The sequence below is a fragment of the Geotrypetes seraphini genome, chromosome 6 (genome assembly GCF_902459505.1).
Source record: "Geotrypetes seraphini chromosome 6, aGeoSer1.1, whole genome shotgun sequence".
NCBI lineage: Eukaryota > Metazoa > Chordata > Amphibia > Gymnophiona > Dermophiidae > Geotrypetes > Geotrypetes seraphini.
Genome location: NC_047089.1, coordinates 135012674 through 135031337, shown reverse-complemented (window position 1 = coordinate 135031337; position 18664 = coordinate 135012674). Strand labels below are relative to the sequence as shown.

General features: G+C 50.1%; 2 protein-coding genes across 14 annotated transcripts in view; one reads left to right on the top strand and one right to left on the bottom strand.

Annotated features, from left to right (window-relative positions):
- Positions 1 to 18664, bottom strand: part of DZIP1 (DAZ interacting zinc finger protein 1) — a 585021-nt gene that overhangs the window by 441635 nt on the left and 124722 nt on the right. For all 4 annotated transcript variants that reach the window (XM_033947541.1, XM_033947543.1, XM_033947540.1 and 1 more), the window contains exon 5: positions 13599 to 13760. In XM_033947541.1, the coding sequence (XP_033803432.1) occupies positions 13599 to 13760 (162 nt within the window). The remainder of the gene's footprint in view (positions 1 to 13598; positions 13761 to 18664) is intronic.
- Positions 1 to 18664, top strand: part of LOC117361931 (dnaJ homolog subfamily C member 3-like) — a 150556-nt gene that overhangs the window by 46257 nt on the left and 85635 nt on the right. For 7 of the 10 annotated variants that reach the window (XR_004539752.1, XR_004539751.1, XR_004539755.1 and 4 more), the window contains exon 3: positions 14912 to 15016. The exons of 2 other annotated variants lie outside the window; for them this stretch is intronic. Coding sequence is in view for 1 of the 8 variants with exons in the window: in XM_033947545.1 (XP_033803436.1) it covers positions 14912 to 15036 (125 nt within the window). In the remaining 7 variants the exon portion in view is untranslated. Of the gene's footprint in view, positions 1 to 14911; positions 15037 to 18664 lie in introns of all 10 variants that reach the window. One more of the 10 variants, XM_033947545.1, reaches the window with a different exon arrangement.

The window sequence follows — 18664 nt, the reverse complement described above, 5'->3', positions numbered from 1 at the left end:
AGGACCGCTCGCACGCACTCCCACCCGCACCCCCACCCTGAAGGACCGCTCGCACCCCCACAGCCTCCCGACCCCCCCCCATCATGTAGAAGCTCCTACCGGTGTCCTGCTACTTCCTCTTCCAGCGGTTCGCCCTTTCTCTAACGTCAAGCCCTCTTGCCCCGCCGACTCCCCGACACGATCGGGGCAAGAGGGAGCTCAAGCCCTCTTGCCCCTGCCAACCGCGGTACCCCCGACACGATCGGGGCAAGAGGGAGCTCAAGCCCTCTTGCCCCCCGACACGATCGGGGCAAAAGGGAGCCCAAGCCCTCTTGCCCCGCCGACTCCCCAACTCTCCTGCCGTAATGTAGTGCGGGGTGGGGGTAGGGGTCGCCGTGGCCAGGAGGGTTTGGGCTCCCTCCTGGCCCGATATTGTCGGGGAGTTGGGAAGTCAGCGGGGCAAGAGGGCTTGGGCTCCCTTTTGCCCCGATCGTGTCGGGGGGGGGCAAGAGGGCTTGAGCTCCCTCTTGCCCCGATCGTGTCGGGGGTGCCGCGGTTGGCTGGGGCAAGAGGTCTTGAGCTCCCTCTTGCCCCGATCGTGTCGGGGAGTTGGGGAGTTGGCGGGGCAAGAGGGCTTGGACTCCCTTTTGCCCCGATCGTTTCGGGGGGCAAGAGGGCTTGAGCTCCCTCTTGCCCCGATCGTGTCGGGGATGCCGCAGTTGGCTGGGGCAAGAGGGCTTGAGCTCCCTTTTGCCCCAATCGTGTCGGGGGTGCCGCGGTTGGCTGGGGCAAGAGGGCTTGAGCTCCCTCTTGCCCCGATCATGTCGGGGAGTTGGGGAGTCGGCGGGGCAAGAGGGATTGACGTTAGAGAAAGGGCGAACCGCTGGAAGAGGAAGCAGCGCAGGCGCAGGGCTCACGGAAGGGCCGGGACCGCCAAGAGAAAGCAGCAGGACACCGGTAGGAGCTTCTACATGATGGGGGGGGTCGGGAGGCTGTGGGGGTGCGAGCGGTCCTTCAGGGTGGGGGTGCGGGTGCGGGTGGGAGCGCGTGTGAGCGGTCCTTCGGGGTGGGGGTGCGAGCGGTCCAGCGGGGGTGAATCGGACGTGGGGGGGGCATCAGGCTTTCAGGGTGGGGACAGGACTTCAAGGGGGAGAGAAGAGTCGGGGCGGGCGAAAGGAGAGTCGGGGTGGCCAGAGGAGAGTCGGGGCGGGCGAAAAGAGAGTCGGCCAGCATGCGCGGTATACGGGTGTGCGCGGTATATAAAAATTTCTGCACATAAATTTGTGTTTTCCGCGCGCTATACCCGTGTGCGCGTTTTACATGGGTGCGCGTTATCTACGTGAAAATACGGTAATATGCATGTATCTGTTATATTTTCCCAGGAAAACTACCTAAAAGCATTTATACCTATTAGCTTCTGCTGATAATTTTGCAAGGAAGTATACATGCACACTTTTCAAAACGAGTAAGTATGACTATAAGTGCAAATCCCTCCTCAACCCTGACCCCTGAGTACTTAACACTTTAGACAAACTTATAGGTAGTTCCATAATGGGCATAAGTTCATCCAAACATATGGCAGGCACCACACTTTTCATACTTTCAGTCTGTGCCTAGTGATCTGCAGAGCCATGGATAGGCTACTGTTGAAAACAGTACATACGTACATAGATACCGTATTTTCACGTAGATAACGCGCACCCGTGTAAAACGCGCACACAGGTATAGCGCACGGTAAACCAAAATATATGTAAAAAAATTTTTGTATACCGCGCACACCCGTATCCCACTCATGCTGCCCCAACTCTCCCGTCGCCGCCCGACTCTCCTTTCGTCCGCCCCAACTCTCCTCTGGCCACCCCGACTCTCCTTTCGCCCGCCCAGACTCTCCTCTCCCCCTTGAAGTCCTGTCCCCACCCTGAAAGTCTGATGCCCCCCCTGATGTCGATTCACCCCCCCCGCAGGACCGCTCGCACCCCCACCCCGAAGGACCGCTCGCCCGCACCCGCACCCCCACCTCAAAGGACCGCTCGCATGCACTCCCACCCGCACCCACACCCCCACCCTGAAGGACCGCTCACACCCCCACAGCCTCCCGACCCCCCCCCCATCATGTAGAAGCTCCTACCGGTGTCCTGCTGTTTCCTCTTGGCGGTCCTGGCCCTTCTGTGAGCCCTGCGCTGCTTCCTCTTCCGGCGGTCCCGCTCTTTCTCTGATGTAAGGGCGGGACCACCGGAAGAGGAAGCAGCGCAGGCGCAGGGCTCACAGAAGGGCCGGGACCACCAAGAGGAAGCAGCAGGACACCGGTAGGAGCTTCTACATGATGGGGGGGGGTCGGGAGGCTGTGGGGGTGTGAGCGGTCCTTCAGGGTGGGGTGCGGGTGCGAGTGCGTGCGAGCGGTCCTTCGGGGTTGCGGTGCGGGCGAGCGGTCCTTCGGAGTGGGGGTGCAAGCGGTCCTGCGGGGGGGGGGGGGGAATCGGACGTCGGGGGGAACTATGTAAAAAAAAAGTTGTAAAACGCGCTCACGCGTATAACGCGCAAGGTTATGCACGGTTTGTAAAATCGTGTATAATGAGCGCGTTATATGCGTGAAAATACGGTACTTCTCCTATCCTATATAATAAAACGTTAGTTGCGCATGCGCTTTTAAAAAAGCGTGATCCCTGCTGCTGTGGTGTGTGATCCGTGGCCGTGTTCCATTTTAGAACTCAGCCAGGGATCACTCTGGCCACTCCCCTCCTCCCGCCCTCACTCACCAACCCGAAGCAAGCTCAACACACCTCCCGCCCTCGCTCACTGCTGCTGCTGCTGATCCTCCTCTTCGGGACAGCCTGTGATCATGGCCAGCTTTGGCGGGCCTCGCAGGCCACTTTCCGGCCTCGGTGGCACGTTCCCTCTGACGCATGGGATCGCGTCGGGAGGGAGCGTGCTTCTGGGTTGGGGAGTGGCCTGCAAGGTTCGCTGGGGCCGGCCACCACGATCGCAGCCTGCTTTGAAGAGGAGCAGGCCAGAAGACACCGGGATGGAGGGAGAGTAAGCAGGGGGATCAATACAGGGGGCCAGGGGGAGAGGGAAAGGGGGCTGCTTTGGGGGGAGGGGTGTGTTGAGGGGAGACAGAAGGGGCCGTGGAGAGATAGGGAGAGGGAAAGGGGACTGCTTTGGGGGGAGGTGTGCTGGGGGGAGACAAAAGGGGCCATGGAGAGATAGGGAGAGGGAAAGGGGACTGCTTTGGGGGGGAGGTGTGCTGGGGACAGACAGTTTTGCTCTTGGGGGAAGACCGAAGGGGCCATGGAGAGACAGGGAGAGGGAAAGGGGGCTGCTTTGGGGGAAGGGGTGTGCTTAGGGTAAACAACTTTGCTCTGGGGGGGAAGACAGAAGAAGGCCATGGAGAGACAGGGAAAGGGAAAGGGGGCTGCTTTGGGGGGAGGGCTGTGCTGGGGGCAGACAGCTTTGTTCGGGGGGAGGGAACAGAAGGACACAGACAGCGGCCAAGGAGAGAGAGATAAAGAAACACAGACAGACAGACATCTATTCTAGCACCCGTTAATGTAACGGGCTTAAAGACTAGTATATTTTAATATTTGGTGAGTACTGGCTTTACCAGAAGACTGATCTGGCGCCTCCTCACCCTACAAAACAAACTACAGGTTACCAATATATTCATCTATCTACAGCAGTGGTTCCCAAACCTGTCCTGAATGACCCCCAGGCCAGTCGGGTTTTCAAGATAGCCCTAATGAATATGCATGGAGCAGATCTACATTCCTGGCATCTCCATTATATGCAAATCTCTGTCATGCATATTCATTAGGGCTATCTTGAAAACCCGATTGGTCTGGGGGTCCTCCAGGACAGGTTTGGGAACCACTGATCTACAGAGACACCGTTTATATGCAAGCAATTTCAGTCACACAAATGAGGACTCCCAAACTGATTTGATTGTTTCATCATAGTTGTAATATACTAGCTGTCCCAAACAGATGATAGTTTTCTATTTTCTATTAATGAGTTAAAATAGTACTTCCGATAAACCTGGTTGGATCCCTTGTATGGACTGGAGGGACGAATTGAGTCTTGTTCAAAATTTAGCTAAACTTTGCAGCATTGCTTACCCAAACATACTATCCTGGTAAAATGCATTATTAGGACAATGTGCACTAAGGAAAAAGTTACAGTTCTAACCTGGAGGCACCTTCAGTTTATCTCACAGGTCCATTCCTACTTGCTTGTATCAGTAAAAAAAAAAAAAAATTCAGTCTAATATTCAACTGGAATTTATTCATTTTGAAACTGCTAATCTAATGATGAGAACAGCTGCTGTATTTTATAGTGACTAAATAAAAACAGCAAACACCAGAATAAATAATACAGGAGAAGAAAACACCAGAAGGAAAGACAAGTAGGGAACTGAACTGCCTCTGTATAATTCTCTGGTGAGATCTCAATTACAGTATCAAGTTTGGAGACCATTCCTTGAATAGGATATAAGTCAGATGAAGTTAGTCCAGAGGGTGGCTATTAAAATGTCAACTGTCATCTCATAAAGCATATGTGGACATCCTTGAATGATCTGAATATATACACCCTGGAGAAAAGACAGCATGGAGAAATTCTAATGGAAACATTTTAAGTACAGAGGTATGAATTCACAAGAGGCAGGACTTTCTCTATAGACAAGAAGCTTTGGATCAAGACATCATGGAATGAGGATGAAAGGAAGCAGACTGAGGAGCAGCTTAGGAAAATATTTCACATACGCAACGGAAATTGCTGTATGGATCCATCCAGAGATGGTAGCCTTAGAAGCAAGCCTACCCTGCTGGGCAGGACCCGCCAGGACAACAGATGATTAAAAAGACATTCGTGGCCTCCAAGCATCCCAGAAGGAGACACCGTTTGTTCAGCGACTGTAAAACACATGGACTTGGAGCCTGAAGGAATAAAGGCGGGCAACCGAATCTCCAGATTGATATGGAATGCTGAAACCACTGTCGGAAGAAAAGAAGGCACGGTCCTCAAGAGCACCGCAGTATCCGTGATGTGGAGAAAAGGATCCCAGCATGAAAAAGCTGAGAAGCTCTGAAACACTACGAGCAGAAGTGACTGCTACAACAAACACAGTCTTAATGGTACAATCTATCAGAGAGATCAGATCTGGAGGTTCATAGGGAGGATGAGCCAGCGAGTGGAGAACTAAGTTTAATTCCACATTGGGCAAGATAACCACAAATGAGGCCTCAGCCTCCCCGCTCCCTGCAGGAAGCTGAAAGCCTTCAGGCAAGACACCAAGGAACCCCTGAAGGCAGCAGAACCCAAACACGAGAGTCTCTCAATCTGAACACAGAGTGAAGAATCCAGAAGCTCCTTCCTGATGCAAGCCTGCAGGAAGTCTAAGACATATGTCACCGAAGGGGCTGAGGAATCCACCTGGCCCCTCACACCAAGCCTGAAAGCCCCTACAGGCTTTCGCGTAGGACGACACGGTGAATTTCTGCTTGCTGTGAAGGAGTGTAGCGATGACCGCAAATGAATAGCCCCTGGTTGTCAATGCCGCGCACTCAAGCACCAAAGCAGTCTGGATCCTGTAGCACTATGGGTCCCTGCATGAACAGCCGCTGATGGCAGGGGAGTCGCAGACCCCTCTCCATGCTCAACCATACCAGGCCTGTGTACCATGATCTTCTGGGCCACCCGGTGCAGAACGCGCCCTATCATGGACCATGGGGGAAAGATATAAAGAAGTTCACCCTCAGGCCAAGGCTGTACCAAGGCATCCAACCCTTCGCTGCTGACCTCTCTGCAGCAGCTGAAGAATCTGTTTGCCTTCTGGATCTTGGCTAACACCATCAGATCAAAAGATGGACGGCCCCACCACCGGACTATAGACTCGAACACTAGCCTGGACAGGGACCAATCTCCCGGGCCAGAAACTGTCGACTCTGAAAGTCTACCTGAACGTTGTAGACGCCTACCACGTGGGCTGCAGACAAGGCCACCAGATACTTTTCCGCCCTTGAGCATCCAAGAGCCATGGCCAAAGCCTGCAGCAGATCATACATGGCATCAGAGAGATAAGAAGCACCCAGCTCAATCTTAGCAATCTCCCAATCCACCAAGGACCAGTCATCAGACTCCCGCTCAAGAGCACGCTCAGACCACCAAAATCAAGCCCAAATCACCAGACCACCACACATCGCCGCCTGGACCACCAGGGCAACAATGTCAAAACTCTGCTTAAGAAGAGACTCTATCCTATGATCCTCAGAGCCCCGTAAGGCCGAGCCACCCTCAACCGGCACCATATGCCAATGGCGTGATGGCTGAGACCACCACATCCACCACACCACAGGAGACTTCAAGGTATCCCTATACGTCTCCGGGATGGGATACAGACGAGTTATGGATCGTGCAAAATGAAAAGGCATTTCCGGCGCCTTCCACTGCGCGAGCACTATATCCCGAATATCCTGATGCATAGGAAAAGAGCAGGAGGCTGAGCAGATTCCCAGAAGCAGGGGATCCACCACACACAGGGGCTCCTTTGCATCCTCCTCAAAGTGTAAAACCAACAAAACCTGAAGAATAAGTTCCTGGAGTTCTTCCCACTGAAAAATGCGCACCACTGATGTATGCTCACCAGCTGGTGGCTCAGCAAAACATCGGCTAGCAGCATCCATCCCCACGAGAGGATCTTGGGGATCCACCAAGGGGTCCAAGTCCTCATCAGGTGTATCTGCATCCCCAAACAAAAGATCTTCGCCCCACAAGACCCTCGGCCGCAGACTGGGGGGGATGGGTAGACTGGCTCAGAACCAGAAAAGAGGGGGGGCCAAATGGGGGTGGATGCGAAGACAAAACCACCACCCTCCTGAAAACCCGAGCTTCCCCACTGCCTACTGCCAACTTGCGGTGCACGCGTGAAGGGGAATCCTGCTTGCTGGCACCCGAAGTCAGTAAGGGTTTATCTTCGTGGCGGCCAGTGAACTCATGCACACGCCAGCCTCATTGACCTCGCATGGAGAACACAATGAGCACTTTTTCCCTTTAAAAGTATTCATTGTTAAAATCGCTACTAAGAGAAAAATAAAGTGCCGGTTAGCAATTAACATAACATAACCCTTTCGGTTCAAGGCGGTGTACAGGTATAAAAAACATTAATTTTTAACAAATTAGAATAATATAGTTTTACAAACGCATAAAAAACAATAAACAAAAAATTGAGGTTAGTGGTAAGATGATGAGTGAAAGTGTCTAGACTTGGGTCAATAAGGGTTTAGGGAAGAAGTGAGTTTTCAGGAGCTTCCTAAAATGCTTGTATGATGAAATGCATGTATGATGTAGAGGAACGGACCAGATGACTCTATTAAAGTCAATTTACCTCAATTGAAGGCTTCCCTTCAGACCTGCACTGCCTGAAGACTTTTTTTTTTTTCAATTTAACTTTAATCGACAATTGAACAGGCTCTACTGGCTCTGGTATTAGTGAATTATGTTCAGGGATATTATTCAACAAACACTAGGTCAGAAAGAGTCAAAATCCAAAAGACATATAACTGACCATGTAAATAAGACAAGCCTTTGAAGGGTGATCAAGAAATATTGTATAAAATTACTCAGAGATGTGAAACTCTGAAAGGAAGGCTACAAAACCTCCCTTGGGTAAAGAGTTTACCTTCCAGTCATTGTTATTCTATAAAAATGTTTTCTGATTACGACCTGGAAGGAGAACCAGGACGGAGGGCAGAGGTCTCTGTACAGACCGAGGCCATCCCCTCAAAGATGTCTACAGTCTCAACGCAGACAGAAGTAATGGTTCAACCGGACGAAAGCCTTTTGATGGAGCTAAAGAGCCTGAGAGAGGAGGTTCAGCGCTTAAGGAGCATCCGAGACGACGAGACCTTCATCGATGGAGTCATCCAGGAGCTGTCTCAGATCGCTGAACAGGAACCTGACAAGACCACCCTGGGAACACCCATAGCATCCAAAACGGCCACCTTGAGACAAACTACCGGAATGCAGGAAGTGGTTGGAGACGCTGACTCCTGGCAGTTGGTGACTTCCTCCACAAGAAAATGCAGAGGACCTAACTCTGTCTCTTTTTCCCCCATACAGGACAGCTCAACATCGACACCTCATATCGCCCTGAGGAATAGATATCAGCTGCTACAGGAAGGTCCGGAGAAAGAGCTACAAGTAGTTGTTCAGCAGACGGTTCCAACTCCGGAATCAACAGTACAGCCCACCCCTAAGAAGCGCAGAGTGGTGGTCATCGGAGATTCGCTGCTGAGGGGCACTGAGGGACCAATCTGCAGACCAGACCTACAATCAAGAGAGGTCTGCTGTTTGCCAGGGGCCAGGATCCGGGATGTCACTGCTTGCATTGACAGATTCATCAAGCCCCGAGACCACTTCCCCATGGTTCTAATCCACGTCGGAACCAACGACACCGCAAGGAGCATCCCGGACAGCATACCCGAAGACTGGCCCTGGGGGAGAAGCTGAGGAGGATGGATGCGCAGGTGGTCTTCTCCTCGATTCTCCCAGTGAGGGGCAAGGGTAGAGCCAGAGAGGATCGAATACAAAGGGCGAACGACTGGCTGCGAGGATGGTGCAAGGAGATGAACTTCGGGTTTCTGCACCATGGAGAAGCATTGCAAGGACTACAGGGACACGACGGGCTACACCTAACCAGAAGAGGGAAAAATGTCCTTGGACACCGCCTAGCCCGCCTACTCCACAGGGCTTTAAACTAGGTAAGTCGGGGGAGGGTACAGGCACAAACAACATACCAGGTGAACTAAAATGCCAATACATTTATGAGGCTGAGGAAAGTAGACACCGAAATTCTGGGTCAGGGGTGAGTGCACACACTTTTGAGTCGGGAGTAGGGTCACATCATATTTATGGGTCACATTGTAATTCCGGGTCTAGGGGGAGTACACACTGTAGTTCTGGGTATATGGGGAGTACACATTGTGGTTCTGAGCCTCAGGAAAGCACAAATAACACAAACAATGCTAAAGGTGTTCAAATAGCTCAAACAGGAATATCCCCACTGAGACATAACAAAAATATAACATGGAGGGCTATGTACGTCAATGCACACAGTTTAGGAAACAAGATCCTGGAATTGGAAACAGAAATAAGGAATGCCGACCTGGATGTGGTGGCGATATCCGAAACCTGGCTCACAGACTCCCACGGGTGGGACATGGTCATACCGGGTTACAACTTGCTTCGCCGGGACAGAGAGGGTAGGAAGGGAGGGGGTGTAGCATTATATACTAAAGATGACATTAAGGTCACGAGAATCTCAGATGTCCAGTATACTGGGGAATCCCTTTGGGTTAATTTGGCCAGAGGGAAGGACAAATGCTTGTATCTTGGCGTAATTTACAGACCCCCAAGACAACAGGATGACCTGGATATGGAAATAATCGAAGATATAGAAAATATCACCTTGCGTGGGGACACAGTATTGCTAGGTGACTTCAACATGCCTGATGTGGATTGGGTTACACTTACCTTTGCTTCCGGCAGCAGCAGGAGGCTATTAAACTCTATGAAAGGAGCAAGCCTCAGGCAACTGGTGTTGGAACCGACAAGGGATCAGGCAATACTGGACCTGATACTTACCAATGGAGAAAGTGTCACAGAGGTCTCGGTGGGCGACACATTGGCCTCCAGTGACCACAACATGGTATGGTTCAATATCAGGAAAGGTTTCACTAAATCTACTACACTAACCAAAGTCCTCAAATTCAAGGACACAAATTTCAAAGAAATGGGAGACTTCGTTCACCAGGCGCTACAAAGCCAAGAAGAAACCGATAACGTGGAAGACATGTGGTCGACTTTGAAAGCAACCATACAAGAAGCAACAAACCGCTATGTAAAATCAGTAAGTAAACGGCGAAGGAACAATAAGCCACAGTGGTTTACTGCGGAGATCTCAGACCTGATCAAGGAGAAGAAAAAAGCATTCATCTCTTACAAACAATCAGGGAAGCAGGACTCTAGAGCAGACTACCTGGCCAAATCAAAAGCCGTCAAAACAGCAGTCAGGGAGGCTAAATTCCTCATGGAGGAGTCTCTAGCAAAGAACATCCAGAAGGGAGATAAATCCTTCTTCAGGTATATCAGTGATAGAAGAAAAAACTCAGGCGGGATTGTATGTCTTAGGAAACCAGATGGAGACTATGTGGAAAAGGATTCGGAAAAAGCCCAACTATTAAATGAATACTTCTGCTCAGTCTTCACCCGAGAAGCGCCAGGGCTCGGCCCTCAGCTACAGACAAGGGTTGGCTCAGTTGACCCGTTTAGTAACTTTGAGTTTACGCCCAGCAGTGTCTACGGTGAGCTGTCAAAGCTCAAGGTTAACAAAGCAATGGGGCCGGACAACCTGCACCCCAGGGTGCTTAGGGAGCTGAGTGATGTCTTGGCGGAGCCACTGTCCGCGCTCTTCAACCTCTCCCTTAGTACAGGCAGCGTCCCGTTGGACTGGAGGACGGCTAACATCATTCCACTCCACAAGAAAGGCTCAAAGATGGAGACAGAAAACTACAGACCAGTGAGTCTAACATTGATAGTGAGCAAACTAATGGAAACTCTAATCAAACACCAATTAGATAAGATCCTGGATGAGGAGAATCTACGGGATCCCCGACAACATGGATTTACTAAGGGGAGATCCTGCCAATCCAACCTGATCAGCTTCTTTGACTGGGTAACGGGGAAGCTAGATATTGGGGAGTCCCTGGACATCGTGTACCTGGACTTTAGCAAAGCATTCGATAGCGTATAACACCGCAGGTTACTGAGCAAGATGAGTTCTATAGGATTAGGTGACACATTGACGAAATGGGTTGGGAGCTGGCTTGGAGGTAGGCTCCAAAGGGTGGTGGTGAACGGCACCCCCTCCGAAATGACGGAGGTGATTAGTGGAGTACCACAGGGCTCAGTCTTGGGCCCAATCCTATTCAACATCTTTATAAGAGACTTGGCAGAAGGGCTTCGAGGTAAAATAACATTATTCGCCGATGACGCCAAACTGAGTAATGTAGTGGGCAAATGCACAACAGACGAAGATTCAGTGCCCGACAACATGATGCACGACCTACTCCTACTGGAGCGATGGTCTAGGACATGGCAACTCAACTTCAATGCCAAAAAATGCAAAGTTATGCACCTGGGCAGCCAGAATCCATGCAAGTCTTATACCCTTAATGGCGAGATCCTAGCAAAAACGGTAGCAGAACGAGACTTGGGGGTAATCGTCAGTGAGGACATGAAGTCTGCCAATCAAGTGGAGCAGGCTTCGTCCAAGGCAAGACAAATCATGGGCTGCATACGAAGGGGTTTCGTCAGTCGTAAGGCGGAAGTCATTATGCCATTGTATAGATCCATGGTGAGGCCCCACCTGGAATACTGTGTGCAATTCTGGAGGCCGCATTATCGCAAGGATGTGCTGAGACTGGAGTCGGTGCAAAGAATGGCCACCCGGATGGTCTCGGGACTCAAGGATCTACCATACGAAAAACGGCTTGACAAATTACAGCTATACTCGCTCGAGGAGCGCAGAGAGAGGGGGGACATGATCGAGACGTTCAAGTATCTTACGGGCCGCATCGAGGCGGAGGAAGATACAGTGGTGCCTCACACAACGAACTTAATTGGTTCCAGGAGCAAGTTTGTTATGCGAAAAGTTCGTTATGTGAAACGCGTTTTCCCATAACAATACATGTAAAAAAAAATAATTTGTTCTCCCTCCCTCCCACTGTCTGTCTGTCATTTTTCCCCATTTCCCTGTGCAGCAGCATAAGGGGTTAGGGAGTTTCTCAGGCTGGCAAACTGTCTTCTCCTCTCCCTCTCTAATGCTCCTCCTATGCTTTCCTTTTCTGTTCTCTTCCTCCTTCACCATCCCCTCCTCTTTGTCCAATCTCTCTCTCTCTGCTTCTCTCCTCCTCTCTGATTTTCTTCTTCTACCTTGCCTCTCCTCCACCCTCTGATGCTCGTCTCTCCTGATTCCCCCCTCTGGTGCTGGCCGACTCGTGGCTGGCACCCATTGGCTGCTGCGCGCGAGACCTGCCAGCGGCCGGATGCAATGGGAAGCAGTCATCTGTTGGAGGCTGTAGTCGGGAGTCAGCGCCGTTAAAGCTGGTGGTCGCCTGTTTGAAAACTGTCACGCCGCTGGACCCGGGAGGCGACAGAGAGCAACCGTTGCCAATCCAGCGCGTCTCTCCCCGTCTCCTCCCTGTGCGCGCATGCTCGCTCTCAGGCCTCCCCTCCCCACCCCACCATCCTAACTCATACCTGAGGCCATCCACCACCAACACCACTTCCGCAGCTCGCTCGCGCTTCGATACCCCGTCCCCTCTGACGCTGGAAACAGGAAGTGTTTGGGAGGGAGGGCTAGATGCTGGATAATCGGGGGAAACAAGTGAGAGAGGGCAGTTAAGTGCAGTGCCTGCGCGGAAGGATGCAGCTCGGGCGACTTCGTTGTGTGAAACGAAGTCCGTTGTACGAATCAAGACAAGAAGTTCGTTGTGCGCAGCGTTCGCTGTGCGAGGCGTTCGTTAGGCGAGGCACCACTGTATCTTCTTTTTCAAGGGTCCCACGACAACAAGAGGGCATCCGTTGAAAATCAGGGACGGGAAACTACGAGGTGACACCAGGAAATTCTTTTTCACTGAAAGAGTGGTTGATCGCTGGAATAGTCTTCCACTACAGGTGATTGAGGCCAGCAGCGTGCCTGATTTTAAGGCCAAATGGGATCGGCACATGGGATCTATTCACAGGGCAAAGGCAGGGGAGGGACATTAAGGTGGGCAGACTAGATGGGCCGTGGGCCCTTATCTGCCGTCTATTTCTATGTTTCTATGTTTCCCTGTGCAACAGCAGCATTTCCCCTACCCCCCCCTTTCCCTTTCCGCGGTCCCTACAAACCTGCGACTCCAGTAGCGTCTGCAGCACTCTACACACGCTGCTTCAGGGCCTTCTACTGCCCTGATTTGCTCTGCCGCGTCTCTGATGATGTCATCCTATAACCCTTCATTGTAGCTCCTTTTCAACTTAACCCTGTAAACCGTACCGAGCTCTACGCTTGTGGAGATGGCACGGTATACAAACCTAAGGTTTAGTTTAGTTTAGAAGGCCCCGAAGCAGCGTGTGTACAGTGCTGCAGGCTGCTGGAGTCGGGACCGCGGGAAGGGAAGGGCCTAAGGGAGCCGGTCGGATCGCAGGAAGGAAGGAGAAACTGATTACTCTGTACTGCCGACTCTCTGCTGTGCTGGAGCTGGATGAGCCTGAAGCCGCGAGTGTGGGGCCGTTTCTGCAGCCGTGAGGTGGAGACCAGGGAGGCTTGTCTGGCGCGCATGCGCACTCTTACCGCCACAGCCCGACAGAACAGGGATCAGGGAAGCACGCAGTGAGAGTGCGCAAGCGCGCTTAGCATTTTATTATTATAGATAAGCATACTTAGAATTTAAAAGGTCAACAGAAACATAGTTAAAACTTTTTTTCTAAATCATAGTTGAACAGTTTCAAAACATTTGTTCAATAATATGCTTTATTTGTGTATTGATAAACTTTTCTCTAGAACTATTCTAGATTCTGCTTACTTTTTCTAGCACATCATTCTTTGAAGTCAGTTCTTGAAACTCTTTTATGAACATCTCTTTTACTTTGTTCATTTCATCCCCAAACTTTTCTCTTTCTTCTTCTTTCCATTTGTCAAATTTTTTCAAAATCTCATCTTCTTTCACTTTTTGATGCTCATACCCCTAAAAACATTTTAAAATGGCAAATTTAAAAGAAACACATAATATAACCTTGTATTCCAATGAATGGAAACTGAAAAGCAATTGGCACAGGCTACTTTTCTTTATATATCAAGCATGTTTTATAATAACCAGATAAAAACAGTAGCATATCACCACAAATGTTTAATATTAAACAATCACAATTAAAATTAAAATTTAATTCCAGCTGCCCCTCATTATAATATAAATCAAAGCAGTTTATTTATTCTATACAGGTACTTATTTTGTACCTGGAACAACAGAGAGTTAGAGGGTAATAAGGAGCTGCAGTAGGGTTCTCAGATCACTGCATTAGCCAATAGGCTATTTCTCCACTCTTAGTGCACACACATTACTATTACTATAGTGGTGTACAGAGGGGGCAGTCCACCCCGAGTGCAGCTCCTCAGGGGTGCTCTAGTCTAGGGTCCAGTCTCTCCATGCTGCAGCCTGCAAGCTTTGGGCTGCTGGCAGTGTCAATGAGCTAAACATGCTGCCTTCAGCGGCCCCAGAAGCTCTCACTCTGCTGCAATGTCCTGTTTCTGTGGGGACAGGAAGCTGAAGCAGAGGGAAAGCTTCTTGGGCAGCCAGAAGCAGCATGTTCAGCTCATCAACGCTGCCAGCGGCCTGAAGTTTACAAGCAGCAGAGAGAGAGAGGTATGAGAAATGTTGCACTCGATTGATTGAAGGAAGGGAGGGCAGGAGAGAGGGTGGGATAGAGGAGAAAGCTGCAAAATTTAGGGGGGGGGGCAGGGGGGTAGGTCTGGCCCGGCCTACTAGACTACCAGAATTTTTTTTTTGGGGGGAGGGGCTATTTTTGGAGGGCTGGGGGGGATCTGCAGGATTCAGGCATCCTGAATGTCTTGGCGGTGGCGGAAAGGTGGGGTAGAAATAGCAGAAGTTGTCCATGTGTTGTGGTTTTACAGAAGGGTCAGAGATTTTGCAGGTCTGAGCTCTCTTTACTTTCCTGTCAGTGCCTGAGCCAATCAGCGCTTGGGCACTAACAGGAAAATATGGCTATGAGAGCTCAGACCTGACATAAAAGTTTGCACGCTGATGCTGTGCATTATACCGATTGCTCATTTTAATGCTAATGAGTTCCATGTAATACCTATCAGTTGTGTCTTCCACAGGTGCGGAACACACATGTACACAAAACACGCCCAACAGCTGTGACCAAATCACTCTAAAACAGTGGGCTCAAACTCGTGGCCTGGGGGCCACATGCGACCTGCCAGGTACTATTTTGAGGCCCTCGGTATGTTTATCATAATCACAAAAGTAAAATAAAACAGTTTCTTGATCATATGTCTCTTTAGCTATAAATTACAATATTATTATTAAGACTTAGCCAAAAGGAAGGATTTATAAACTATAAAGAGTTTTACCTTATGCAAAATTGTAATTTCTTTAATAAGACATTACCATGTTTACCCGAAAATAAGACCTAGCATCATTTTCAGGGTAAGTCTTAATTTAAGCCCTACCCCAAAAATAAGTCCTAGTCCTGGGATTCACCAGCAACTCTTCAACCCGGCTCCCCCCATCGCCGCACAGCTGATCCCCTGCTGAATCCTCCATCCTTCCCTCTCCGCTGACTGCGAGCGAGCCCTACCTTCATCCAAAGCAGCGTCGGGCCGGCAGCACTCTAAACAGGCTGTTTGGCCTTGTCCGTCAGGGATTTCACTCTGCTGCGTTACTGATGACATCATCAGTAACGAAGTATACTGGAAGTATATTTAAATGTGCGAGTGTTGTATTTAAAAGCTTATATGGAAAAATTATGCTCTTACCTGTTAATTTTCTTTCCTTTAGACGCAGCAATGAATCCAGAGACCAATGGGATAGCACACATCTACCAGCAGGCGGAGATAGAGAAACTGATTAACAGGTGGTCCTATTGGCTGGCACTCCTCCTGTATCTTCAGTATAGCTCCTTGCCCAAGCATCTGTAACCATCAATAGGCATAGCATGTAAAAAACTTCTTTCCCATAAGAAATCTCAAATGGCAATAATACAGAATACAACCATCTGCAAAAGTTGCAAAACAAAAAACTGACAGACAATATCCAGAAAGGGTGGGGCTCTGGATTCATCTGCTACTTCTAAAGGAAAGAAAATTAACAGGTAAAAACATAATTTTTCCTTCCTTAGCAACAGCAGCAGATGGGATGTAGCAAAGCAATCCTCAATCTGGGTGGGAAGCAAACACCGCCTCCGCAACAACCGAAGCACTAAATGCATCCACCCCCACATCCAACCGGTAATGCTGAGATAAAGCACTCTCGGAAGACCAAGTAGCCGCGAGACAAAACTCCTCCAAGGAAAAAAACCTCTGGACTGAGTCCAAGAAGTAGCCATCGCTCTGGTGGAATGGTCATGAAGTTCTTTCGCTTCCCTGCCATCAAGCAAGCATAAATAATGTCCTCCTGGACCCATCGAGTGATGGAGGCTTTGGACGCCGCCATACGTTTGAGGCGTCCCTTGAAGAATACAAAAAGGTGATCTAAACAACTAAAAGTCGTTAGAAACCTGGCTCGTGGAGAACGCTACGCACTTTCAAAAAATGCAGTGAATAAAAGCACGGCTCCCCATTTCTCCTCCCAGGAAGAAGGAAGGAAAAGTGAGAGTGTCATAAAAGAAAGGATGACACCTCCTTAGAAAGAAATTGTGGTACCGTCCGAACTGACACCCAAGATTTTGTAAATCAGAAATAGGAATCCCCGTTTAACAAGGCCTACAACTCAGAAAACCGCCAAGCTGAAGCCATGGCCACAAGAAACCCCGTGTTCAATGGCACAGCCCTTTAGAGTCTCAAAAGACAAGGATGAAATGAAGCCTTCAGTAAACTGCGAAGAAGTACCTTAAGACTGTACTCCGGACAGGGCTTTCTAAGAGGTGTACGAATATACCGTACTCTGTTTAGGAACTGAACTACATGAAGCTGAGAAGTAAGCGAAGATCAATATACCTAGCCCTTGTAACAAGCTAAGAATGGCACTTGAAGCTGAAGGGAATTGAACACTAAGCCCTTGGCAATACACTTGTGCCAAAAAAGAACTCTGGAAGGGTGCAAACGTTGAGAAGTACCCAAGAAAGGAAAAACTTCCAAAAGGAAGCATAAGTCACAGGTGAAGACCTCTGTATCGCCTGCTTCGCATAACCCTTACATGTCAGCCATGACTTTTCAAAAGCTAGGTCGTAATACCAAAGTAGTACGAACATCCATGTTGATCGGACCCTAGGTGAGCAAATCCGGAGATACCAGGAAACTCAACAGTCCAGTTGTCGAAAGACTCATCAGATCCACATAGCAAGCCAATCCAATACTGTGCCCTGAAAGCGAGCTTGAGATGGCAAATCCAAACCATCATCAGCCAGGGAAAAACAATGAAAAAAGAGAAACCAGAGGCGAAAAAGAAGCCATGCTGCTACCCCCTCTGACTCCCACTCCCTGTGCCCGCTGAAGAAGCTAGGAAGCTTAGAATTTTGAGACGAGGCCATGAGGTCTAGGTCCAGGAGATCTCACTTCCATAAAAAGAGCTGGAACGCCTGAGCCAAAATTCTCAATATCCAAGATGTAGAAGATTTCACTATTACCGTATTTTCACACATATAACGCGCGCGTTATACCCGATTTTACAAACCGTGCATAACCATGCGCGTTATATGCGTGAGCGCGTTTACAACTTTTTTTTTACATAGTTCCCCCCACCCCGACGTCCGATTCACCCCGCAGGACCTCTCGCACCCCCACCCCGAAGGACCGCTTGCACTTGCACCCGCACCCCGAAGGACCGCTCGCACCCCCACAGCCTCCCCACCCCCCCATCATGAAGAAGCTCCTACCGTTGTCTTGCTGCTTCCTCTGCCGGCGGTCCCGGCCCTTCTGTGAACCCTGCATCTGCGCTGCTTCCTCTTCCGGCGGTCCCGCCCTTTCTCTGGCATCAGGCTTTCAGGGTGGGGACATGACTTCAAGGGGGAGAGGAGAGTCGGGGCGGGCGAAAGGAGAGTCAGGGCGGCCAGAGGAGAGTTGGGGCGGGCGAAAGGAGAGTCGGGGCGGCCAGAGGAGAGTCGGGGCGGGCGAAAGGAGAGTCGGGGTGGCCAGAGGAGAGTCGGGGCGGGCGAAAGGAGAGTCGGGTGGCGACGGGAGAGTCGGGGCGGCATGCACGGTATACGGGTGTGCGCGGTATATAAAAATTTATTTACATAAATTACAGTTTCCCGCGTGCTATACCCGTGTGCGCGTTTTACACGGGTGTGCGGTATATGAGTGAAAATACGGTACTAACATTTACACTTTCTAGAGCGTATACACTGTAACATACAATAAATGGGCCATGCTCAGATGTCACGGAGAGAAAGTCTATCCAAACTCTTTTCCTGACTCATAAAATGATCTGCCAACAGAAGAGGAAGATGAGGGTCCACCCATTGAAGTAGAACCACAACTTTACCCGCCAACTGAGTACATCACCTACTGCCCAGGCTGTAGAGAAATACCCCCATCATAATACTGACTGAAAAGATCTTCAGCGTCATTCCGGAAGAATGGTCTGAAGCTCCAGAAAGGTAGCCTGACCATGCTCCAGAGTATAAGAATGAACAAGAACTGAGTCGCCTCTTAAGACCAGACTCCTGGAGCTGAGGATGGAAGGCACCGAGCCCCCCAACCCGACAGCCCGGGATGTTTGGTGACCATGAGCTAGTCCAGCAAAAACCGAGGCATGCCTTTGAAAAGAGAAATCGCGTTGAGCTACCAAATCATACAGAGCTATGCTTGAGGAACCTACCAAATAATTGGAGCCCTGAGATACCAGGAACCTCCGGAACAAAAGCGACTGCTGTAGCGTTATAATGTGAAAGCAAGCCAAAGTTCCCAGTG